This window comes from Eleginops maclovinus, chromosome 20 (assembly GCF_036324505.1).
Source record: "Eleginops maclovinus isolate JMC-PN-2008 ecotype Puerto Natales chromosome 20, JC_Emac_rtc_rv5, whole genome shotgun sequence".
In the NCBI taxonomy this organism is placed as follows: domain Eukaryota; kingdom Metazoa; phylum Chordata; class Actinopteri; order Perciformes; family Eleginopidae; genus Eleginops; species Eleginops maclovinus.
The window spans coordinates 10,038,799-10,065,546 of NC_086368.1; the positions used below are offsets into that span (position 1 = coordinate 10,038,799).

The 26,748-nt window shown below is 41.3% G+C and overlaps 2 protein-coding genes across 2 annotated transcripts; both read right to left on the bottom strand.

The window, feature by feature from the left end:
* Positions 1-8,251: 8,251 nt before the first annotated feature.
* Positions 8,252-15,143, bottom strand: LOC134882304 (potassium voltage-gated channel subfamily A member 2). Its single transcript, XM_063909935.1, has 2 exons — positions 14,819-15,143; positions 8,252-13,930 (listed from the first exon to the last, which is right to left on the bottom strand). Exon 2 carries the CDS (start codon positions 13,791-13,793, stop codon positions 12,303-12,305), a length of 1,491 nt encoding a protein of 496 aa, XP_063766005.1. The 5' UTR covers positions 13,794-13,930; positions 14,819-15,143; the 3' UTR covers positions 8,252-12,302.
* An 8,788-nt stretch (positions 15,144-23,931) lies between these two features.
* On the bottom strand, positions 23,932-26,194 carry kcna3a (potassium voltage-gated channel, shaker-related subfamily, member 3a). Its single transcript, XM_063911243.1, has one exon. It carries the CDS (start codon positions 26,043-26,045, stop codon positions 24,492-24,494), a length of 1,554 nt encoding a protein of 517 aa, XP_063767313.1. The 5' UTR covers positions 26,046-26,194; the 3' UTR covers positions 23,932-24,491.
* Between the last annotated feature and the right edge of the window lie 554 nt (positions 26,195-26,748).

Genomic DNA, 26,748 nt, shown 5'->3' on the forward strand with positions numbered 1-26,748 from the left:
CATAATAAATAATAATTGTTTACATTTTAAATGGAGGACTATTATAACCATGAGTAAGTGTTATTTGCAATTGACCAACATTCAGCAATAACGCTGGTAAACTATTGTTGTATCCCTAAGAAAGAAAATCAACATTCATCCTCTACCTCCCATAATCTCATTCTCTTGAGTTCAATATATGCCTTATTATCATAGTGCAGCTTTAAATCAGCACAACAGCTATCATCCAACTGCTATTCTCTGCTGGAACAAGATTTGTTTTTGGCGTATCAAATATTTCTGCTCCAAACACTTGCGCTGTGCCTTGTGTAGCTTCCATTGGTATTGGTACGTGTAGGAAATTGATACCACGGCATGTGTGCCTCAAAGGTGCTGAGAAAGCCCAGGTTACCGCTGTGTTACTGGGGACAGACGGGCATGTAATCAACTCTGCCACACAGGCTATCTCCTTATCCAGTGGAGCATTGTTGGCCATTGTTGCTGTGCTGTGACTGTGTGGGTTGCTGCTTCAGAAGAAAAGAACAGCTATAAATCTTTAAGATTGCAGAAGTAATGACACTGGTTTAATACGCTTTCGTATGGGTCAGAAAAAAATTGGTAGTTTATTGATAAGCAGTGTGTTCATTTATAACATGTTTCTTTTTTCTGTGTTGCAAAAAATACATTGAATGTTGTAGTAGTACTTACATGCTCGATATAACATAATTTCCTCCATTATGTTAAGACTTTGTTCGCCTCCAAGGGTTTCTACTGCATCACTCTCTTTGATCAAACATGAATAATAAATGAAGGCAAGCTGCTAAACCTCCTTCACTATCTCTCCTCCTTGTTGCTTGAACCTGACATGAACGATCCACCAGGAACCCCATTATTTCAGCAGGCAACCAGCTCCAGTGTCTCCATCAGTGTGTTATAGTATAGTACAGTATGTTATCATAAAATTTCACTTTTTATTATGTTATTTTAGGGTCAGGTAAAATGGAAAATATTTAGCTGCAATAATCAATATTTTCAAATGATGTAATGTGTAATGTTCAACAATTCATTCATTTTTCTCATACTGCCTGTGCTGCAGCACCTCTTTTCACCCTCTGCCCAGTATGCTCTGATTTGTTAGCTGGCCGGCTCTGGTGTGATTAGTCAACTGCTTAGAGATGTTTCTCCCCTTAGGATGTTTGCTTTTGCACACCATTTACATACACAAAAACCTATATCACACTACAGGAAAGGGAAAAACCCAAAAGACATAACAGGACATAATAGCCCTTTTACAGGAAAAATGTGTTTTTTCCTACATTTTTGGATGAACATTAATTTGTTATGACATTTTGCTTAAGGAAGAATTGTAATATACATAGAGATTGAGATCCTAGGTTAACTATACACCTTTCTTAAAGGCAATTCTCGAAGACAAATGGCAAATATGCCATTTATCTTTTTTTTCTCTACCAAATAAATAAAACATATATGATTTACCCTAAGTGACTGTAGGCAATCAATGTTATTATAAATGACGGCCAAAACAACATAATTAGACCTACGTTTTAATGAACCCATTAACCTTTAAGGCATCTTATACAGGTTTTCTTCTTCTACATTAAATGAGACACACACATCCATAAACACATACAGGCACAGGTGGTCTTCAATCTTAAATGTGTGTATTTGGGCAAAAGAGCACACGCAGCATCATCCACACAGTGAGGCCCTCTCTTCATCATGAAAATCTTTGCATACATTATGAATAAGATTCTTGAGCACTGAGGGACACATTCATCTTAAACACATACACACAACCCGCACACACACGCAGCCTTCCTTCTGCTGTTGAGCTGATTTTCTGTTTGTCACTTTAAATTGAAATGCTCATCGAGCACATTCAGGCACATTTGGATGTCTCCAATTTATCAAGATTTAATTTTCCTCTGCAAGATCCCTCTCTCTTCTAATCGTTCTGATAAGACAGTTTTTCATATCAGCCGACATTATGTTCTCTCTAGAGAGAAACATGCGCTGATAAGCAGAAAATAGCCAAATTATTTGCAGCACAACATGAATTCATGTCGAGGAGAAGTGGAGGGGAGTAAGACAAAATGCAGTGAAGGCATCAGAGATTTTCCCTTCCTGCTCTGTGCACAATCTGAGAGTTAGCAGTGGGATGTAAAAAGGGGAGAGGCCCTGGGACTGAGATGATAATAAAATATTAACTAACGCAGGATATTTAAAGCTCCTGACATTCTTTTCCTGGTCTGCGTGTTGGAAGTGGCCTCCATCAGTTCTAGCCAGCAGCAAGGATGCAGTTTCACCATAAAATTAAGATAAACTATCCCTATGATTTATTTTAACATGTATTGGTTATGGGAAGCCCAATGTTCTAAAAGTTAAAAGTTTAATTTGTTTCTATCCATCATAACTATTAACCGTATTTTAGGACTGACGAAAAGTGTTTTCTTTATTGGTTTCAGGTGCTTTCACATCTCAGCTTCCATGAATATGTACTGACTTGCTCTTATACATGTTTTATGTTCATGGTGTGCTGTGTTTTCATGCCATTTTAGGCGCTGTATATTTGGCCAGGTCTCAAAGATACAATGTGGAGAGATTGTGACTACTCTCGAATGTAAGTGGTAAACAAAACGAAGAATGAGCCTGAAAACACTATTGAATTAGACTTTTGATATCAAGTTCTCATAAGACCTTTTAATATATTGTAACTTGTGTGTTTATGATTTATTAATCAATGATTCCCTAATGCTTAATACAGTAGATCAGGATTAAACCATCAATATGGGAACCTAATGGGTTACCAGTTGTGAGAAATTCCTATGACTGGTATTTACTGTGTACTTTATATTGATAATACTAGAAATAATGGTCATCCATTAAGTATGCTTGTTTTACACTTTCAATTGAGATATCAGTTTCTATAGGTAATGGAAAAATAACTATTTCAGGACATTAGTTTTTTGCTTTCATGCTTAGAGTGAATAAGAAGGTATAACAACACTCATGTTTGTACAATAAAAATGAAGCAGGCACCATTAACTGGTTAGCTTAGTGTAGCATAAAGAATGGAAAATTAGGTGGTCAACATCTACCAGGCTTATAAAATCCATAGACAAGCCCGCACAAGAAAGTATGAAGTTGCAGTTTTATATGTCAGTCTAGTTTTTGCCAGCAACCAATGGAGTGTCCAGCTCCTGCTTACTCTTTCCCACATGTTTGAGTGTTCATGCTAATATAAGCTAACCGTTTCCAGGTTAATAGCTTCTTACTGAAAAAGTCAGATACAAGAATTAACTTAATATTAACTCTCAGCAAGCAACTTAGACAATTTCCCCCAAACTACCCACCCTATTCATTAAATAAGTTGTTGTGAGTCTGTTTTTTCTTTGCCGTCAGCATGATAGTACATACAGTGGGGCAAAAAATTATTTAGTCAGCCACCAATTGTGCAAGTTCTCCCATTTAAAAAGATGAGAGAGGCCTGTAATTTTTATCATAGGTATACCTCAACTATGAGAGACAGAATGAGAAAAATAAATCCAGAAAATCACATTGTAGGATTTTTAATTTATTTATTTTCAAATGATTGTGGAAAATAAGTATTTGGTCAATAACAAAAGTTCATCTCAATACTTTGTTATATACCCTTTGTTGGCAATGACAGAGGTCAAACGTTTTCTGTAAGTCTTCACAAGGTTTTCACACACTGTTGCTGGTATTTTGGCCCATTCCTCCATGCAGATCTCCTCTAAAGCAGTGATGTTTTGGGGCTGTCGCTGGGCAACACGGACTTTCAACTCCCTCCAAAGATTTTCTATGGGGTTGAGATCTGGAGACTGGCTAGGCCACTCCAGGACCTTGAAATGCTTCTTACGAAGCCACTCCTTCGTTTCCCTGGCGGTGTGTTTGGGATCATTGTCATGCTGAAAGACCCAGCCACGCTTCATCTTCAGTGCCCTTGCTGATGGAAGGAGGTTTTCACTCAGAATCTCACGATACATGGCCCCATTCATTCTTTCCTTTACACGGATCAGTCGTCCTGGTCCCTTTGCAGAAAAACAGCCCCAAAGCATGATGTTTCCACCCCCATGCTTCACAGTAGGTATGGTGTTCTTTGGATGCAACTCTGCATTCTTTCTCCTCCAAACACGACGAGTTGAGTTTTGACCAAAAAGTTCTATTTTGGTTTCATCTGACCATATGACATTCTCCCAATCCTCTTCTGGATCATCCAAATGCCCTCTAGCAAACTTCAGACGGGCCTGGACATGTACTGGCTTAAGCAGGGGGACACGTCTGGAACTGCAGGATTTAAGTCCCTGGCGGCGTAGTGTGTTACTGATGGTAGCCTCTGTTACTTTGGTCCCAGCTCTCTGCAGGTCATTCACTAGGTCCCCCCGTGTGGTTCTGGGATTTTTGCTCACCGCTCTTGTGATAATTTTGACCCCACGGGGTGAGATCTTGCGTGGAGCCCCAGATCGAGGGAGATTAGCAGTGGTCTTGTATGTCTTCCATTTTCTAATAATTGCTCCCACAGTTGATTTCTTCACACCAAGCTGCTTACCTATTGCGGATTCAGTTTTCCCAGCCTAGTGCAGGTCTACAATTTTGTCTCTGGTCTCCTTTGACAGCTCTTTGGTCTTGGCCATAGTGGAGTTTGGAGTATGACTGTTTGAGGTTGTGGACAGGTGTCTTTTATACTGATAACGAGTTCAAAAAGGTGCCATTAATACAGGTAACGAGTGGAGGACAGAGGAGCCTCTTAAAGAAGAAGTTACAGGTCTGTGAGAGCCAGAAATCTTGCTTGTTTGTAGGTGACCAAATACTTATTTTACCGAGGAATTGACCAATTAATTCATTAAAAATCCTGCAATGTGATTTCCTGGATTTTTTTTTCTCATTCTGTCTCTCATAGTTGAGGTATACCTATGATAAAAATTACAGGCCTCTCTCATCTTTTTAAATGGAAGAACTTGCACAATTGGTGGCTGACTAAATACTTTTTTGCCCCACTGTATGTAATGCTAGAGTAAGGTAATAACGTATTTTCCACTCAATCATGAACAAAGCCATTACCTTCAATGTATAGAAGGTTATTTATAAGCAGGTGGATTTTTTTTTCACATAGTCTTAATACCCTGCAGCACACTAACCCATTCCTAGCATATTTAGCTTACTGACAGTTGTTGTTAATTTGTTTTGTTGTCTTTCATTCATTAATCTCTCCATACAAAATAGTAAATGGACTGCATTTTATGAGGATTTTATCCAGTCTTTACGACTCCTCAAAGCACTTTTAAATATACAGCATTTAACCCTTCACACACATTCATACAGCGGTAGGGGCTGCCACCTGATTAAGGAAGTCAACATTCACACACCGTTGGCCGTGCCATCAGAAACAATTTGGGGTGTGTCTTGCCCAAGGACACAGGGGCTTGAATTGGACTCACAACCTGCTGATTGGAAGATGACAGGATATCCTCACAGGCACAGTAACCCAAACTAACTTTCTGACCTTTCAGCACAAACAGCTTGGGCTTGGAAACATAAACTCACCTATTTGCACTCCATATGTTGTTGCCTCATATGACACCGGACTGGAAAACGTTCTTCCATTACTCAGATTAAACTCACTTCTACCAGGATGGCTGTAAGTGTTTATCCATCCCTCCTCACCACAGGTCAGAGGGTCGTTGTATACAGCGCAAACATTACACTGACACCTGGTAGTGACGCTTATCCAGTCCTGCAGCCTGACCACCACTGGTTCCCCTGTGACCTCTGCCCACTTTGTATACTCTGCCCACTTGGTCATTATGTAAAAGAGGATTTTCTCCACTTTCCATACCAGCTGGGCTTTCATATTACTTCATGTCTCCTGGTTTTGTGTTCGCGCTTATGAGCTCGGGAGCATCTGTCCAGTGTGTGCTATAACAGGTTCACCATCCCCTGTGAGATGGGATGCATGGCTCACTGACCTTAACCCAGCCCATATTTCACCCCCAGAGAGGGGGAGGAGAGTGTGTGTATGTGTGTGCTAGTATGTTTATGTGAGAGAGAGTGTATTGGTTCTCATTCCCACTCAATGCGGCCATCACAATCTATAAGTGTATTGATCCTACAAATGACTCTGGAGGGAGTGTGGACATGTGTGCCATTGTGTCTGGAAACCCTAAAATATGGTTACTTATCTCATCATGAGAAGAGACTTAATTACAGATTAGACCAATGAGTAATGTTCCGAATATATCCTGATTGATTTTGTTTCAAGCAGTGGTGGAAGGTATAACAAGTATTATACTTAAATGATATAAATATTATGGTGCTTTACGCAAGTATTTCCAGCATGCTAAACCTATACATTTAAACTTCAACTGTAGCTACTACATTTCAGTGTACAATTTTTTTGTTATTTGAGATTTTAATGTGAAGCATTTCTAAGAATTTGACCAGTAAATGCCAAATTATTTTCTTGTAGCCACCCACAAAAACATAAATTGGGCCCCTATTTACACTCCAGATATACATTTCCCACTACCCTCGTCTGTTTCTTGAAATAACAGCTTGAAGTAGTAATATGCTACAGTACTTACACATTGATGCACAAACAGTGATAACAATTGTATAAGGTAGTATGCAATACTCAGAGGGGCCATTAATGAGAAGCCTACTTTTATTTGTGTTATCTTGTTGATAGTTTTATATTACAATTATAATATTTAAGTATTTGGGGTTATTGTGTTTTTAAGTAAAAAATCTGTATATTTCTTCCACCACTGACTGAAATATCCTCAAGAAAAAAAAAGACCTTTCTTTAGTCTTAATCAGTGAGAAACTGAGGAACATTGTGTTATTTCTGCAGCAACACCCCTAGAGGGCAGTAATGCTTTTTTCTTATTTTTCCATCATCACTGCACAAACAAGGTTCCAAATAAAACTGAACATCTTCAACTGTTCAATTTTCACTTAACTATAACCAGTCCCGGTTACAGTATGTTTCTCTTGATGATGAAAGTATATTTAGGATGCAGGGCTTCTCAGCGAAGACTGGTGGCTGATATCAGGGCAGGAGTTAATGAGTGTGAAAAGCTGAGCCACTCCTAATAATGGGGTGTGGTCCGATGCCAGGGCAGCCCTGTTGGATTAGCACAAGTCCCACAGCCCTCTCCTAATTACAAGCTGGTACTCACAGGGCAAGCCAGTATGACTGCTCGACCGTGCTCCTGTGGGCATGCTACCCTTGCTGACAAACACCCACAGACAAACACCCTAACAACAACAACAACAACAGGCGGTGTTGGCCACCTGCAGCAGGCCTGTGCTCTCGCTGCCTGGGCTGCTCCATCCTGTCTGCCTCTCCCTGTCTGCCCTGGTTTCAGCAGAGAGAGCTGCAGAGTGGTGCAACGCTGGATCAAAGCAAGATTAATGAATACAGCAGAGATGTAGCTAAAGCACAGAGGCCCCAAGAGTTCCCGCTAGCAATGCAGAGCTGTGGTTAAACCACAAGTGGACTAAAGATAGCAGACAATAGTAGAGTACAATGTGACAGGTGAGCAGATGCAAACATGTATCATGGGAACAATGCAGTATAACATCACCTGAGACATATAGCTATGATACATTATACCTGCCTGTATAATGTCCAAACTGCAGTAGCAGATCATCTGAAATAAACATTTTGCCCTGAAAATCACAATCATTTTGAGTGTCATTTTTCCTATTGTGGCTTTTTACACATGGTTGTCAGGGTGGTGCTGCCTTAACAGTTCACTGTGCAGGATTTCTTGAAGATTTTTTCCCCTTCTCTTCACCTTTCTCTCCGTCTCCTCCTCTGCTCACATCCATCCTCCTCCTGCTCCTATCTCTATTCTCCAACACAAAAGCTATTAATAGAACTCCCTTTTAACTGCAGGGAGCATATACTGTGCACTTAAAGGAAGGATGAGGCTGAAGATACCAGGAGGCGTTTGAAAATGTCCCCCACACAGCCCTTGGCTACAAAGACGCTGGATGTCCTAAGAATAACAACAAAGAGGACTTTGATCGATTCATGGCGTTTTGCATCAGCGCAGACGCTCATCGGCTAAAAATAGCTCCTTAAATCATTTTCGGAATAAATACCTTGCCAACAATGTGATGGGAAGGGAAAAGGCTGGAGAAACTTGGAAAAAACACCTTTTACATATTCTTCTTCACATTATAAAGCAACATTTCAAGCAAAAAAGTGACACAAACAAAGACAGACCACAGTTGAATTATTATTGGCTTCATTATTGATATTACTTCTTCAGGGTTAAGATCATTTGGAAGGATTATATGCATTTTTAATTTCACATGTTTTTCTTGTCCATAGATTGTCCTTTTTGTCTTGTAAAGTGCAGATAATACTACGATTTAAATCCAAACTTCACATACAGTATATAGTACATGGTTGTTGCTCCATCATCCATTAGTTGTTATTATTTACATTATTCTCTCGCATTTCATTTCATAGAAAGAAAATCCATTATCCACTGTACCAACTTCGATGGATGTTTTCAGGCCTCTATGATGTGGGGGAGGATGGAGGGGCTGGGGGGGTGGAGAACTGTACATATTGTTTCAGTAGATGCCACACTATCAGGCTCTGGGGGTCAAAAGAAAAGAAAACATTTAACCTCAAACACACACATGCATACAGATTGCATATTGATCATCTTCCCATGTGTATGAGTTTCTTTATGTCTCAAAGAGCTGACATCGCATTTAAAACAAACAAAAGCTCCCATTCACATTCATCCAACGTCTGAGTGTTTTTACAGCAGCAGAATATTGCAAAGTGTGTCGCTTCTGCTTGAGGGGCTCGCTTCAAAAGTGCTGTCAGCTCTCAGGATCAACATGTAATTGGTGCCGGAGTAAAATATAACGTTCTTAAACCTTCTCAACTACCAGCTTATAATCATCTTCTGCATAGATTGCTCAGTGTAGTCACTGTTGGGCACCCTTCTCATGGAGTGGATTTGCTGGTAAGTCCCTCAGCAGGTGAGAGATGATTTTGTTTTTAGAGGATGTATTGCTCCCCATTTAGCAAACCATAAGTTAGTTGACATGAACAACATTTACAGATTAAATCTGCAGCCGATGATTCTACTTGTTTTTGTGCTTTAAGCAGAACTAACTGTTGGTGTTCGATATTGTAGTTTATGAGTTGCTACAGTGAATTTGGTACATTGAGGTGCCCAATTTCAAACATAACAGGTAAATGTTACATGTCTAACATTTATCATATATATATGTTCAAAACAAATGAAATGACGACAATGAGATACAATGCATTTGCATGCATAGACAAATATTTTTGGTCAGACTGTGTATATACATATACAGATATATGTAAATGTCTGTTGCATAAATGCAGCTGTACAACCAGGCAAAGACACTGAAATTCAGTGGTTCTCTCTTTCGTTCTCTCTTTCTTACACAGACACACACGCGCACACGCACAGAAAACTCCTACATAGCTGTTCATCAACACGCCTGCAACAATACTCAACTGATAAACAGGATCTTGGTGGGACTGTGAAGGTCCATTATATTTTTTTAAACCAACATGATCTCAACAAAGACCTCTCGATTATGGGAATATTGCTAAACAAATCTGGTCCTACCTTCGGTTACAGAACTCAATCCATCGTTTATGCCGCTCTAAGAAAAGCCACAAATATATGTGCTGCATTTTATTTACTGAAATTCTCTCAAAACCCTTTCAAGAGACATGAAAGCAGACACATATCTGGACAGAGAGACGACTTCAGAAGCCTCATGTCAGGCAGTTGAACGAGGCATCCTGAGCACATATTGGCAGCGATGGTGTAAAAACATTTTGCTACTGCAGGTTAAAGACTGTAGTGAGCAGAATGAAACCCTTAGAATAAAGATGTATATCCTGGCATGACAGAATTCATGTAGACATTTCTTGCTACACATCTTCTACCTATCCATCACCTTTATAATTACCTAAGACATCTGTGAGAAGATGAAGAAAGGCAAGCGGCTCAGGAGTGAAGTCAGAGGACACCTAGGTTAGCCAATATCTGCTACACAACGCTGCTAATTATCCTTCCCATATTGACGTTGCTGCCTTGAACTGATACCTTGGCAGTGTTGAGCGAACAGTGAATGAATCTCGGCTGGACACAATCCTAGAACCTACTCCACATGCGATGCCAACATTTAAAGACAGATTGAGCTTCTGGCACCAGAGACTTTTTAAAAAGGACAGCCAGACTCCATTTACATTCTGATCAATTTTACACCAATAAAACTCTTGCCTAGGGATGATACAGTTCTGAACAACGTGCTGCCTTTCAACACTTAGTTCACAGAAGGCATTTTTTTATACTAACTGAAGCAACATTTTTTTTGTTTTTAAACATGTGTCAGGTTTGCTGAAAGCGAAGACTATGCTTTTAAAATGGCTAGTAAGAGTGTGTCTTTGGATCTGAAACTGAGAAATATAGACACTGAGCTCAGAACAACTATTATTGTCATTCAAAATTAAAAACATGGCAATGATTTGCGCATTGTTGAAAGGCTCTAGCTTTCTCTTAAACATTGCTATTTAAAGTGTTTTAATTCTCTGATAATAGTATATGTGTCCTGTATAGTACGTGTCCTGTCTGTATACACATTTTGCTCATATATATATATATATGAAATAAATGTATCTACTGTAATTATTATGCTTTTTTCGTCTTCTTTGATCTTAAAAGCATGCTTCTAGGAATGTTTTTGAGGTCATGCAACATTTGCTTAAACCCAGATCAAAAGGCAGTTTGGGGGGGAAGCATTACTCTATACAAGAATCCTAAAAGTTGCTATTTCGATCATGACAACGTGATCCTGTGACAAAACTGTGAAAAACACCGCACTGCAAGTCTATCACGTCTGCAACTGGGATTAATGTCCAAAACTAGAGTGTGAGTTCACGCCTGAAATCACAGCTCAGCGGTTTTCTGGCAATAGTTTCAAGCGATGACTTCTACATGGAATGTAAATATCGACGAGGACACCGCATTAAGAGTACAATTTTACCTTATGGGTATTCCTCAAGAAATTCTCTAACTTACAGCTTTAGGTTCTTGTAACATACCTGCAGGCATCCTTTTAAACACGTGAAATTGTATAGAAGGCAGTGTACACACAAATATACAGTGGTGTAATGAAGCAAGTGGCAGTCAAGAAACAAGTGGAAATTCTCTTTCAGATAAAAATCTCATGCAATTATCTACTATGTTTACTAGTAACAGCACCTACCTACCGGCTATCAGTTAAGTCACAGTTAACCTGCCTATTTATTTGAATAAGTATGTGCGTGTCTGTGTGTGTGAAACTGTGACAAACAAACAAAACAAGAAGAAACATTCAAGTTGTCCTCAAAGCTCTGCAGTAAGACCAGTTTTGGGTGAATGGAAGGGGAGGGGGGGAGCTTGCATTGCAATACATACAGTACATGTAAGACCAAAGCAGTGAAAAGGCAAGGCCATTCTCAGCCATTCATCAGATACTGATGTCTGCTGGGAAAAAAAGGTGTCGAACCATGAGCTAAGTGCTGATGGCTGTCATTCATCCTTGAACTAACATGGTGTACTTAGACACCAACCTCCTTATAGGTCACCCACAGGCCATTCCAGTACTGGGGCGAGCTTGCTTTATGTTCACACATCCTCTTGTTCCTAAATGGTGAATCATAAGACAGTTTTTTTTCATTGGCTCCAAAAAGCAGCATATGTAGCGCGCAAGTAGGGCTCTTCAGAAGCGCATGGCAGAGCAGCGTGCCTTGGGAAATGACGGATGGGGGACTAAAGCAGGACTTGTGTTGCTTTTTTTTCTTTTGGAAGCAATACTTGTTTTTTTTCTTGCCGTGTTTCTCCCTTGTTCTTTTCTTTTGGTGCACTACTTTTGGCTACTGTTGTGAGCAGGAAACATGTTAGTTTAGGCATTGTCTTTTTTTTAAAAACAGCCACACACACAAAACAAAGCCAACTCCATGCAGAAATGCAAAATTTTAAATTTCACTCTGTTTGACAGTTATCAGGAGTTTTAATGGCAAGTTGTGAGGGGTGAAGACAGGATGAGCGAGGAGTGAGCGGATGGTCTAAGTTAAATATTTTTTTCACTTTCTATCATCATCAGCATCCTGAATTCTATTGCCGTGTTGTTTCCAGCACACGTGAGGTGGGAGGCTGTACACCAGTCCCGTCTAGTTGCCAGCTCCACATTTCCCGACATGACGGGAGGAAGATGGCCGATGACTACACGTCTGTGAGCATTTTTGTAATGTTTACATAGTTTGTGTTTGCCAGCGTGCAGTTGGCCGTCTTAAGGTTCTCCTCCTGAAAGTCCTCCCGGCTGTTGTTCACTGCCTCCTGAATTTCCATATAGTCCGATTTACTGATGGTGGAGCCGCTGCGGCTCTTCTTGAGTTCTTCGGCTGAATCCGTTTTGGCCACGTTGACCTGCAAGTACTGCGCCTGTTCTTCGCCTTCAGTTTCACGGTGATAGAAGTAGTTGAAGTTGGACACGATGACAGGCACGGGCAAGGCAATAGTCAGCACACCTGCAATGGCACAGAGGGAGCCCACTATCTTGCCACCAATGGTAGTTGGGACCATATCACCGTAGCCGACTGTTGTCATGGATACCACCGCCCACCAAAATGCATCTGGGATGCTTTCAAACTGCGACTCTGGTTCATCTGCTTCAGCAAAGTAGACAGCGCTTGAGAAAAGGATGACACCTATGAAGAGGAAGAAAATGAGCAGGCCAAGTTCTCTCATGCTGGCCTTCAGCGTCTGACCCAAAATCTGAAGCCCCTTGGAGTGACGTGACAGTTTGAAAATCCTGAACACACGTACTAAGCGGATGACCCTGAGAATGGCTAAAGACATGGCTTGCTGACCCGCTTGACCGTCATCTGGCTTTTCTGCGAGCTCTGTGCCAAGAGTGATGAAGTAAGGGATGATAGCAACAATATCAATTATGTTCATTATATTACCAAAAAAGCCTGCTTTGCTGGGGCAGGCAAAGAAGCGCACTAGAAACTCAAAGGAGAACCATATAATGCAGAGAGTCTCCAGGATGAAGAAGGGGTCAGTGAAGTAGGTGGATGTATAGCTGATGACTGTGGTGTTGGTCTCAGGGTAATAGATTTTCGTGTGAGACTTGTGCATATCGTCTTCATCGTTGCGGAAAATGGGGAGAGTCTCCAAGCAGAAACTGACGATAGATATCAGGATGACCATGACAGAGATTATGGCAATAATCCTAGCAGGACCTGAGCTCTCTGGGTACTCGAACAACAGCCACACCTGTCTCTGAAACTCATTGTCAGGAAGAGGCCGCTCCTCTTCCTTGATGAAACCCTCGTCCTCTCTGAAAATCTCGATGGCCTCGTCGCCAAGCTCGTAGAAGCGGATCTCCTCTGAGAAAATATCAAGGGTGACGTTGACCGGTCTTCTTAGCCGCCCCCCGGATTGGTAATAATACAATATGGCGTCAAAGCTGGGTCTGTTCCTGTCGAAAAAGTACTCGTTCCTCAGCGGGTCAAAGTAGCGCATCCTCTTTTTGGGGTCCCCCAGCAGGGTCTCTGGAAACTGGGAGAGGGTTTTGAGTTGAGTCTCAAAGCGCAGCCCTGAGATGTTGATGACCACCCTCTCACAGCACTCATGGTCGGCCTCCGGGTCGTAGTCCTGCCCCGGGTGTGCAGCCGCCTCGTCAGAGGGGTCGCCTGTGGCAACAGTCATTCTGCAGGGGGAGGAGGCCTGCACCTTTCAATGATTCTGGGTCCTGCAGCCTGGAGAACTGCAGGCAGGGGCCAGGAGAGGGAGGGGGCTCAACACCGTAAAGACCTGACGGCCACAGGATGTCACCTAGGATCCGACTGCATGCAAGACAGACAGAGCAAAGACAAACAACAAGGTCAGGTAAACCAGAGACATGACTCAGCACTTAATACTGCATTTACTCCAAGATATCAGAAATGTGCTTTAAACAACCGATGAAAATGAAGCCACCTTCTGCAACAATGTCAGTAGATCTAATATGAGTTATTTAAAGTTAGATTGTCGTGAGAAGCAATCAATGCAATAATGAATCAGCTCGTGGAAACTTGTGACTGGGCAAATTAATATGCAAATAAGCTAACTGCCTTGCATATAAATTGGTTCAATGCAGGTAAACTCGGGGACTAAACGGCATATAAAACATACAGATGCTTGTAAATTAGGACACTGCTCTACTGCAATGGACAAAATGCAGTGTAATGAGTGGGACTACCTTTTGCAGTCAAGCCATGCATGAATATGGCAATGCAGCAGGCAGGCACCAAATTTATACAGACAGCATCCTGTCTAGAATATCATACAAAACCACTGCAGTCTAAACAGAAACGTACAAGATGCATCTCAGCTTTACTGCTGTACCAAACAAACACACATGCTTCATATTAACTGACTTCAGTTTAGTTTGTTCGAGCATTTTAGTCCTGAAATGGTGCCAGTCTCTGAAATATTCAAAAACATCTATAAATAATTCATCCATAGAAGGAAATAGGTTCCAAAGGAAAAAAATGTATCTCTTGCCTGAATCATCTCCACTCACAGCACAGTTTTACAAATAAAATCATTATGAAACAAATAACAAATCTATAAATACAGGCTTGTTGTCTATACTAACACGATTTCCAGGGGAGTGCAAATTACTGCATTAACTACAAAACGCCAATACTTCAGAACATAATCAGATCTGCTTTATCTCCATACATACATACCTGCAGACATCTGGACTCTGGTACCAGGAAGGTGGATAACCAGCTGCGACAAACAGCTCTTCCGTCTTCCGAGCGGGTTAAAAAAAATCCAATTTGGGGCAGTCGATGATATTCACCTCATGTTGTCTGCAGCATCCTCGCGGTGTACAGCGGGTACAGTATTTGCGGGTGTGTCCTCGCTTTCCCCTCCCAGACTCCTTTCCTCCGGCTGTCGTTGGATTGGCAAAAAAGGAGGAGGAAAGCGATCAAGGAGGTGCTGGTGCTTCCCTTAATAAGCAAAGGTGCTCGGATCAGCAGAAAGATCAGCCACCGCTGTTCCCCTCCACGCCAGCGTGACTGTGTGACGAGCTGTGGCTGCAGACAGCCGCAAAGGTAAAGAGAGCTGATGCTCAGAGAGGCAACATCTGCAGAGGGAGGAAGAAAGCGAGGCAACGCGAGGAGGAAGGAGAAGGCTTTAAAAAAACCAAACCCATAATCTTATTACCAAGATTTAATAATTAGACGCGTTCAGGGACATATGCATCAATTATAAGTTCTCTTTTCATGTCAGTGTGAGAATAAATCTGCCTCCCGCCACTCAGCAAATGCACGTTTATTGCTTGCTTAGGCTTTTTCTCGCTACATGAATAACATCTTAAACCAAAATCCAGTGTCTGAGCTGCAGATCATGCAAAGTCAAGCGCATCCCTGTGCACTCACAGACACACACGTGAGTTTTCTAATACACTACATGGTGATCAGAGCAACATCTTCAGACACTGACTTGAAAAGACATGCATGAAGGGATCGCCTTATGTATTGGGCAATGCAATCATGCAATTACACACACATGTTATAAAGCGGTCTTTATTGTTGGTCCTGCATGGTCTCAGCGCAGCAGCAGATGATATGATTTATTTTCTCAGGTGAAATACTTCACTGTCAGAACAGCTGATGCTGTGTAAAGTTTAGTCAATCCGGCATGAGGACACTGCTCTGCATACAAGAGACAAGCTGGAGATGGAGAAAGCGAGGGCAAAAGAAACGCGTTCTCCATCCGCACTGACGCCTACCACTCCTTACCTTATCTGCAGTGTGGGCAATTTAAAGGGGCACACGTCACCAGCATTGTTTAGCAGCACTGCTGTTGGTTAGCTGTTTTCTATTTTTTTCAATCTGCAATGCCACAAATAGGCGTGATCATTTATTGTGGTTTATTCTAGCAAGATTAGGTTGAGGTCCAAACATACATTTTAAAAGACAAAAAAACAACAGTAAATAGCATTGTCCAACAAATAATCGTCCTTCAATGTATAGGGTGTCCTCATTCAGATGTTTATACCTTTATTGTTTAAGTTATGAAAATATACAGAGGCAACAACGTGCACCTTCTGTCTTGTAACTCTTGTTTCAGCAGTTATATTTCCCTTTCCTGGCAACCCACTTCATCAATAATACAAAAGAGGGTTACTAAAATAGAGCAAAACCTCCATCATTGTGTTCTGTTTTATTAAGAATGGAGAACAGGCTGATCGATAGTAAATCCTCTCACTGCTATCGATATTGGAGCTGGGAATGAATGCATCGTGACCAGGAAAGTCCTCAGGAGAAGCCAAAGGTCAGCGGGAATCCCTCAGTTGTGACGGATGAATGAGGTGAAAGGGGAGGGGGGGAGTGAGGGGAGGCCAGTGGGATGATTTGTGTGAGACACGGCTTTGCCAAGGTTACTCCCAGCAGACCCGAGACCCCCACAGCTCCCATTCCTCCACCCTTCTGTCTGTCTGCCTGCTGCCACACATGCGGATACCTTTCACTATCTCTTAATGGCTTTCTCAGCTTCCTCATGACAGCAAAGACATTATTTATGAGCCAGGGGGCCATTACAAAGACTGTTAATGCATGCTTTAAGGCTCAGTACACTTAGCATTAGCTTTAATTTAAAACTAGACCTTTAAATGCTGTTTGTGCTGAATTCAAATGACATGAAAATGGGTGAAGGTGTAAGTTGGCAGATAAAGGTGTCAATGAGGATTTTGTTTCCAAGAGGTATTTATTTCAGGGCTGCATCAGATGTTTTGTCGCAGGAAGACAAAGCAAGACAAATACATTAGAGGATTTAGAAAACTATGGGTCAGTCTCACAGGTGAGGTCCTTTCTTCACTGTAATGTTGTTTTATTCATTTTAAGGATATGGCATTTTACTGTCATCTTATCATCTGCTATATGATTTATAATTTTAGTCAATAAAAAGTGGCCTGACCCATCCTATCTAGACTCTTTTTTTCTGGTACAAGTATCTTTATGATACCTATGTTATCTTTTTGCAATGCCTCATCTATTAGCAAGTCCACAAAGTTATTTCTTTCATTAAATAAAAGAACTGTAACTTGTCAATGTTGATCGTCTAAGCAAAAGAAGCTAACTAGAATTAAGAATAGTAGAACTGTCAACATGTTCAATACTTTTTTTTTTGGGGAGGGGGGGGCTTTTTGCCTTTAATCGGATAGGACAGTGGAGAGTGACGGGAAAGTGGGAGACAGAGTTGTGGTGCGATCCGGAAAGGACCACGGGTCGGGAATCGAACCCGGGTCACCGGCGTACGGTGCAGGTGCCCCAGCCAGTTGTGCCACGGTCAGGGCCATGTTCAATACTTTTTGACATGGTCTTTTTATTTTCAAGTGTTAGTGCTGTTCAGCCCAGACCCTGGAGTGCAGTGAAGGAGGTCTCCTGTAAATCCTTGGTCCTTCATACTGCATTGCAGCAGCCACAGGTTTTAAGCACACGCACTGTATAGAAAGGGCTGTAAAATAAATTCAACTGAGTAGTGTAGACAGTAGACCTAACTGACCAATGCAACAAAAAGGAAAAAAGGAATATGGGAATATAAGGCTGCACCCATCCTCTCCTCATAAGTCAATGATCTAAGACGAAACCTTCATATTATGATACATGATATACCTCATGTATAATAAGAATAACATGCTGATATAATAACAGCCTACATATTCATGTTTTTTTCATGACCCAAACACTATTCTCCCCAGTGCATCGTCACTGAAACGAAATGATGGGAGATACGTGACCAGCGTTTGGAAAGTGGTGCATTAAGTTTAGAGTGGCTTAAGCACAGAAATGTATAGCATGCAGTTCCCTGTGTCCTTCTATGTGTCCCCTGAGCTAACAATACATCCGAGGCAGGAGGAGATGGAGATAAAGAAGGGAGGGACAGCATTTTGCAAGGAGAAGCAAGGAGGAGGCAGAGATTCATGCTCATCATATGGAGACCCAGCAGGAGGAGAGAGGACACTGGAAAAGAGCCAGACACCAGGAGAGACACAAGGACACACTCTACACTGCGGTATGCTGCCAAGCTGCATCACACCTCCCAGATAACCTCACAGAGGTCAGCACACACAAACTTATTATCTAAATTAGCAGAATACCAGTCGCTACCTTTGGACAGTTGACCCATTGATGTGCAGGTCAAAAGCTACAGCATGAAACATTGTTCTAAAACAAACACACTATTTACTATACGGCTTACTCACAGCAGCAAAAATACCCAAAACAAACAAACGTGGCTTCATTTGAATTCAGTGAGCTATGCTGATGCTGAACAGAGGGACTACAGTATGAGTCAGTGTCTGACTCAGTGTCACTGTTGCAGGGATACCCCTTATGCTGCATTACACAACATGTCAGTATGAGTGAGTGAAATTCAAGTCAAGGTAAGTGCTTGCTTCAGGAGCACTTCAGGTTACATTACACCAAGGTCATACTCGAAATAAGACACCTTCTATATGAGGTTGAGAGGACAATTAGAACACTGATTGTGGATCTGTACCAGAAAGCTTTATGTATGCACAGCGAGGCTCTGGAGAGCGATTGACTTATGCATTGCTTGCAGCAGTGACTTATTGCAGCATATTGCTCTAACCTTGAACATTTTTAGACAGTTGCGATCCCTTTTTATTTTGTAGAAAGTGTACGCAATAATTTGGCACTAAAAGCACAAGCACTAAGCATATTCAGGTCTGCTCTACAGCATTTTAGAAATACTGTAATAAGCTGCACTGTTTTTTTGTTGATGTATATTCTGCGACTTGTGGGATTTACAGTGACAGCTAGTCACTTTGATGATGCAATCCGAGGTTTTTGTTTTCCATTGACTCAAGGAACCAAAATATTTGCCTAAGCATCTTGCAGCAGTGTCTCCCTCTCTGCCACACCAGAGGGATGAGCCAGGGCTGCACAGTTTTCCACATAACCAAAACTTTCCTCAAATATGAATCTTGTCCATCAGGGTTAAGATAAACAGGCAGCCAGAAAGTGCTTTAAAGCTCTGCAGAAATAGTACATAGTCAGCATTGTCACTGTAACTAGGGAAATCTTTTGCTCAGCCTCATCCGGTTGCTATGGAGACCATCTCTAGGGGCAGCAGTGGGAGGAGCCTTGGCATTGTCATCCATCCATAGCGTCTCTGGTGCCGCTGGGATCTAACAGGTAAAGTAACAGCATGATGACAAGCCCTTTAATTTTCCTGCCGCCAGCTGCATTAAGGAAATATGAATTAGGGAGCAGAAAAACAGTGTAAAATGTATGATTTATTTTCATCCTTCACAGTTTCACACCTGGGACCTGATTTCCAGCATATGTTAACCATTTTAAACATATACAGTATATATATATATATATATATATTTGTGCATCTCTCCGCTGGGTGGGGGTAAGGATATATGCTCTCTCTGCTTTCCAGGCTCTCCTGTCTCTCGCCGAGAGCCCTGATCACGCATTGATGCCGAAGAATACCCTTTACGAGTAGCCCCAAGTGTGCCATTACATGTTCTCTGAAGAAAAAATAGATAAATGGCACCCAAACAAATAATGGCAATATGTCTCATGGTTTCTATGTTTGGAAGTATTGAGTTAGAGTTTTAGGGCAAATACTGTAACATATAAAAATACCATTGGAGCAGGAGAGGAAATTAGCATAGCTGTGGATGCAGCGGGTCGGACACCACCTTCCTCTTTCATCTGTGAGTGAAGAACAAGCTTTGGATAAGTTCAACGATGAAAAAAAAACTCATCTCCGTACAGACATTGCTTCCCACTCCATGTAGTGCGCTGCTGCATGGCATTAGGCCTCTCCTCTCGGCTGCGGTATCAGAGAGCACCAGCTGCAGAGCCGACTGTTTGCCTTTCCTGTTTGTATATTTGTCTCATGTAAGCTCTATACAGCATTTGGTTTCCTGTTACTCTTTAGTAGTCTTGGTTTTCTGATGACCAGGATCCTGCAGCAAGGTGCATTCAGGCGTAGCAACTGTGACCGTCTTATAGCTGAGCGGCACTCAAGTATGCTCATTCTTACAAACATACACAAACACATACTCAGACATTCACACAGGTAGAGTGAGACAGTTACGTGCCAACACGTTTTTTTTCAACTAGCAGCAACACACAAGAGACACTTTTTTCTTAATGCTGCTTATTGCATGATGAATTGTTTCACCTATAGTACCACGAGGGCAGAGAAACACTTGATTTGTCATACTTGTGCAAGTTCAATACATGTGTTTCACTACTGAATAGAAAACAAATCGTTCCATTTAATCTTTAATCAGGGATATAAAATAACTTCAAGTCAATCAAGCAGCTGTGCAAGAATTTACCAAAAAAATCTAAATAAATAAATACATTCAAAAACACTGCAATATTAAAATAAGAACTATCTAATCAAAGAACGATCAGACACCTAAAGCTGCATTCTTCTTTTTTCATCCACTTTGTAGCAGCGTAACCAACTGAAAACATAACATTAACATAATATCAGTTTATAAAGTGATACAAGTTTTCCACTTGCAGCCAATGTTATTTCTACCAGATTATCAGGAACAAGCTCTCATTGATCAATAAACGCCCCAGTGTTTACAAGCAAGACACTGATTTTGTCTGTCTGCAGTTTGCTGCTTGTAAGGCTTTTTGCATTACACAGCTTTTTACTGAAAACATCTGCTGCTGCATTTGGAAACAAGATTAGTAAGAGACTTTTGTGCTTGAAAACAGAAACAATAAGCTGAAAGTTGAAAGACAATGTTTAAAGCTGACCGAAGGTTTTCCATTATTCAGAAAGAATATTGATTCATATCTAAAATATGTTGTAGCTTTAAGTCCTGCTTTTGGTACATAGAAGATGGACTTTAAAAAAGGTACCAAAAGCTACCTTTCAGACCATCTTATTGAAAGTTATACAACAGAACATTTTCTTTCCTGATACAGGATCCTTCATTTCCAATAATATGAAACATGTCTTGGTAAATAATTATGTCTTGCAATAACTTTCCTGGAATTCTGACGTAAACACAGCAACAACTGATTTGTCCCTCTTTTAATTTAAATATATGTAGTTATGAGACCACAGTCTAACAGCTAAACCTCTAATGCGAATCTTACCTCTCCACAAACCAGAAGATGACAGGCTGAACTGCAGGTGCACTCTTCAGGGGAAGATTAACGACGCTGGGTAACCTGCAGACAGGTTTTCATTTCCCCTGGTTAAAAATACATTGAAGCAGGACTTAAATTCCAGTAGGGACAGAGGGAACAAAGCAACTCAGCAGTTCTGAGGCAGGGCACCTGGAGCTGAGCAATATCTGTCCAGCAGGACGAAGGTCTTTGATGCTCTGCCTGAAAGTGAACCAGGGGTTAAATTGCACTTTAAAATTGTGGATGGTTATATTATGCTCAGTCTTTAGCTTCCTATTCTTCCTCTTTAAATGTTACCTTGAGGACTCTTTTGTCTTACTGAAATATCCCTTGAGCCACATCCGTTCAAGTTTGATATTTAAATCATTGTCATTTAGACCTTAATCTGACCATAGGAAAATGAAAAAAACAAACAAAGACTTGAAATAAACTTGACCTAATTATTTTAATTGCAAATAAGTAGTTACCTGTGCAGAATAGTATGCACTTAACTGCCAGAGAAATTATGCAAAATGAATATTCCATTGGATAATAACAGGAGGCAACCTGCACGCATTTTAACGTTTGTTTGTGGATTGCAAAAGGCTAATTGTTCTTTTCACTGACCTGAATAACACTAAGATGAAGTATTGAATTGGTGATTCCACAAGCGGGGCCTGCACATAAGATGATACATTATGGCTAAAAAGCATTGTTATTACACCAAAAGGAGGAAATTATATTCTTGCCCAAAAAAAAATCATAGAGTAAGAAATGTTCAATGCATTATCCTACAAAGACATGCTACTTACTGTATGTTTACTATTAGTTATTCCAGAGAGGTATCATTCCCTTTGAACACAATCTAAAATAAACAAATCAGCCCTTCTTCATCCTATTCCGAAATTAAAATGATATTGACAACAATCATACATACATGTTGATATGGAGAAAACGCATAATATCTGTAGCAGACTTTTGAGATGTCAGCAGTTCAAAATCGTTTTTATAAGACAAGGCAACAGGTGTCAAGTTAATGAAATGATTTAAAAAGAAGAATATATTTATGTGTTGTTTAAGAGGACTCAAAATCAATCGAAACAGATATGCTCCAAGCAGTCCCAACAAAATGTTAAAGACACTATCATGATTTTAAAAGCACAACTATACCCAAATCCTGGCCAGTAGTACTAAATCAGTATATCCAGTAGAGGGCAGAACTGAGCTATTTTCAGAGTGATGTAGCCTGTACAATAACAACACAGACTTACAGTCCAGCAGCCAAACATCCTCCTTTAAACTTCTTAATGATACAAAAAGCAGTTTATAGAAATGTTTCCACCTTTAACTCCTAAAACATTGATGTACAAATCATAAAGCAAAACGTGTCAATACACCTGGTGCTGATCAGTGGGCACGCCTTTCTGCTCTTATAAATAAACTAAAAATAGTTTTGAGCTGTAATGAATCAAGTCAAAATAAATAAATAATGATAAAATAAAAGTCTCGGAACATTATAACGCTTTCCAAAGGTAGGATTTGCTGCTTTTCACTGTTTATCATCATTGTTAACGTGATACCTTAGGATTTTGGACTGTTGGGGTTGAATATAGCAAGACATTTCACAAAGCCACATGTCATTTTGTATCGGGCAAATTATAACACTATGTTATGGCATTCCGGGATAAGAGATAAATAGATAATGGACATACATGCAATGTAGGTTGCAGCCCTTAGAATACAAGTAAAGTTATTGTCATTTTCAAAAACTCTTTTACTACCCATAAGGAGGAGATACAGTCTTGTGATTGATTTGAACTCCTTACAGTTTCACAGGTTTTTTTGCCTCACTTTGGCTCTCAGACACTTTTTAACATAGGCACATGTGCAGATGTCTGCAGGAGACGGTGAAAGGTACTGTATAGCTGACGTCAGACCTAGTTGGCATGCCAACTCATAGAAAAGGAGCTCACGTCTGAAACACGGCAGCTGAGGAGAAGGAAATGGAAGAGCGCTGATAAAACAGCTTGGCATTATTCTTGACTTCATTTTAACATATTTTTGATCTCACTGCCTTAGGCTAACGTCAACTAAGGGAGTAATAGTGCTGATTGATATTGATTTAATCACATTTAAATAAATGATTATGTTTATCATATTAAAAAACGGCATATGAGTTCTTATCTCCAAGGACACTGAGGTGATAATCAACCACAGTTGGAAAGTCATTGTAAAATAAATGCAACACAATGCCATGGTTACATCAAAGGGGGTTACCCAGGAAACCACCGTCGTCATGGAGACTGCATCACAAGGCGGGATCAGCGAGGGGCACGAGGCAGGAAGTTCTGCGCGCGCACTCGCTCCATTCATCCAGCTGTTTTCATGCTGTCGTCACCGCGCACATGACCCTTAAGCACACGTTTATTTACACTTTAAATATTTCATATTCCCCTCTGCTTGCTCTGCCAGCATGTGCAATGATGTTTGGTGAAAGGTTGCATTTGGAGTCAGGATCGGTTAGTTTGCGTTTTATTTAATATAGGCTATATAGGCAGTTCTGAATAAAAATACAATTTTACCCAAAAACTATGATAGGCGTTTCCATCTACACCACTCGTCGTGTTTATACCTGAATAATCACGTGAACAGATTCAGAGTCCATCATCGCGACAGGTTATGATATTAAATACAAACTTAACAGACAACTGGCTATATAAATACCATCATCTATTCATTACATTACTGGACACTGAAAACGTTTGTTTCCACGAAGCACAAGACGTCTTTTTTGTGACGGAGGGTTAATGCTATATAGTAGACTATAAATGTTACACGTATCCCAATCATGAACCACAACAACTTTTGCATTAACACCACGATATGTAGGCATCATGTGGCACTATACACTGCACAAATATAGGTTTTAACAAGCCGCTTACTTGTTCATACAAAAAAACATTCCAGTGCACATTTGTTGGGTCATATCAACACGTATTGATTTGTGAGAAATACTCAAAATGTTTGAATCTACACTGGAAACACGTATTAGCGCAATTTCTCGTCAGCCTACATCAAACATAAAAATAAAAGAGTTGTTAAAACGGACATTCACGCACGTTCATCCACAGATATGGACTGACACATTACAATTGGATATAGGCTATATAGAAAAATAATATTATAGCTACTATGTCTTCATGCTCCATAAATGATTCTTTCTGGAGTTCATTTACACGTCTGTGAAAATCTTTTGGATGTTCACGCAGTTCTGGTTGTTCTCAGTGGTGAAGTTGGGCTGTTTGAAGGCGCTGTTGATGCTCTCCTCTATCACCATGTACTCAGACTTGCTGAGGGACGAGGAGCTGCACGACCTTCTCAGCTCCTCAGAGGGGAGGTGCTCGCAGCTGCTGGTGTGCACGTACTGCGGGTGCTCCTCTCCGTCAGTCTCCCTGTGATAGAAGTAGTTGAAATTGGACACAATCACTGGCACGGGTAAGGCAATGGTAAGCACGCCTGCTATTGCGCACAGCGACCCCACTATTTTCCCACCAATGGTCACCGGATGCATGTCTCCATATCCGACTGTGGTCATTGTGACCACTGCCCACCAAAACGCATCAGGGATGCTGGTGAAGCTGGACGAGGGGTCGTCTGCTTCTGCAAAGTAAACCGCACTAGAGAAGAGAATAACTCCGATGAAAAGAAAGAATATGAGCAAGCCGAGCTCCCTCATGCTGGCCTTGAGTGTCTGGCCCAAAATCTGAAGTCCCTTTGAGTGACGTGAGAGCTTAAAAATGCGAAAGACCCTCACGAGTCTGATCACCCTCAGGATGGCGAGGGACATCGCTTGCTGGCCGCCGTTGTTTTCTTTCTCAGCCAGCTCGGTCCCCAAAGTGATGAAGTAGGGGAATATGGCAACGATGTCTATGATATTCATGATGTTTTTAGAGAAGGTAGTTTTGCTGGGGCAGGCAAAAAACCTGACCAGCAACTCGAAAGAGAACCAAATGATGCAGAGGGTCTCGATCACAAAGAAAGGGTCTGTAAACGGGTTTGGCTTGTAGGGAGCTGTGCCATTCACTGTGGGTTCCACTTTGACTGGGTCTCTATCATCCCTAAATTCTGGCAGAGTCTCCATGCAGAATATAACAATTGAGATCAAAATAACAAGCACTGAAACTATAGCTATCCCCCTCGCTGGTCCAGAGCTCTCAGGGTACTCAAACAAAAGCCAAACTTGCTTTTGAAAATCATTTTTAGGCAGTATGCGCTCCTCTTCTTTTATAAAGCCTTCATCATCACGGAATTTCTCCATTGCCTCCTCTCCGAGTTGATAAAACCGTATCTCCTCGGAAAAAATATCAATGGGCACGTTAACAGGTCTCCGAATGCGTCCCCCGGACTGATAGTAGTAGAGGATGGCATCAAAGCTGGGTCTGTTCCTATCGAAAAAGTACTCGTTCCTCAGTGGGTCAAAGTAGCGCATCCTTTTCCTGGGGTCCCCCAGTAGCGTGTCTGGGAACTGGTTGAAAGTTTTAAGTTGCGTCTCAAAGCGTAAACCCGAAATGTTAATGACCACCTTCTCGCAGCATCCCTGCCGACTGCGCTCGTATCGATCCCCAGACAGGTGAGGCGTCGACAGCAGCCCTGGTTCCTCCAGCATGTTTTCGGCTGTCATGACGCCCCTTTCCACCTCAACATAAACCCGGCTCTCAGTCGCGTTGCTGCCCGTGTGCCTGGCGCTGGAGCGGGCCTGAATCGCGCTGAAGGTCTGGTCATCCATACAGGTGGTTTTCGGTTTAGAGGGGCAGAGTGCGGCACGCCTCTCCCGGCCAAAGCCTACAGCTTCAGAGAGCTGTGGCCGACGCCACTCACATCTCTTCTAACCATCACCTATCTCCGCATATCCACACAATGAGGCGCTGCGTTCCCCTCTGCCTTTTCCTTTTTTTCTCTCTTTACAAACACGTCGACACCCGCCCACGGCGTGCATATGTCTGACATACGTCCAACCCTTCCTATCGGAAATTAACTTCACACTTCATGTCTTGCACACACACCTCCATTCAAGTGTGGAGGAACAAAAAATACTTGAGGAAAATCCCATCCACACCTGTTTGATCCCAGTTGGAATATCTCTCTGTGGATTCAAACAGATCTCAAATATATAAGCAGACATGCATTATGGATGTACTGCTGTGTTAAAACAGTCACAGATTTCTGTCTGAGGATCAGAAAGTACACAGTGCCCTCTTTCAGTGTCTGCAATAAAGTCCAAGACGTTTGACACAGAGCTTATCCTGATGACATCAGACATTGCTTCACTTTTCCCTCAGAAACTGAGTTGATGTTATTAGGTTTTTTTCAGAAACACTGGCAGCAGAAACTGAACTGTGCATGCGGATATTCACTTTCCAAAGCAGCTGTAAAAACTATTTATTTGTGTCTTATTTTCTAGTTGTTGAGTGGGTGTTGCTCTCCGTGGT

Bases quoted from the DNA above. Each gene is read 5' to 3' on its own strand.
- kcna3a (XM_063911243.1), bottom strand. From the start codon at position 26,045: ATGGATGACCAGACCTTCAGCGCGATTCAGGCCCGCTCCAGCGCCAGG.
- LOC134882304 (XM_063909935.1), bottom strand. From the start codon at position 13,793: ATGACTGTTGCCACAGGCGACCCCTCTGACGAGGCGGCTGCACACCCG.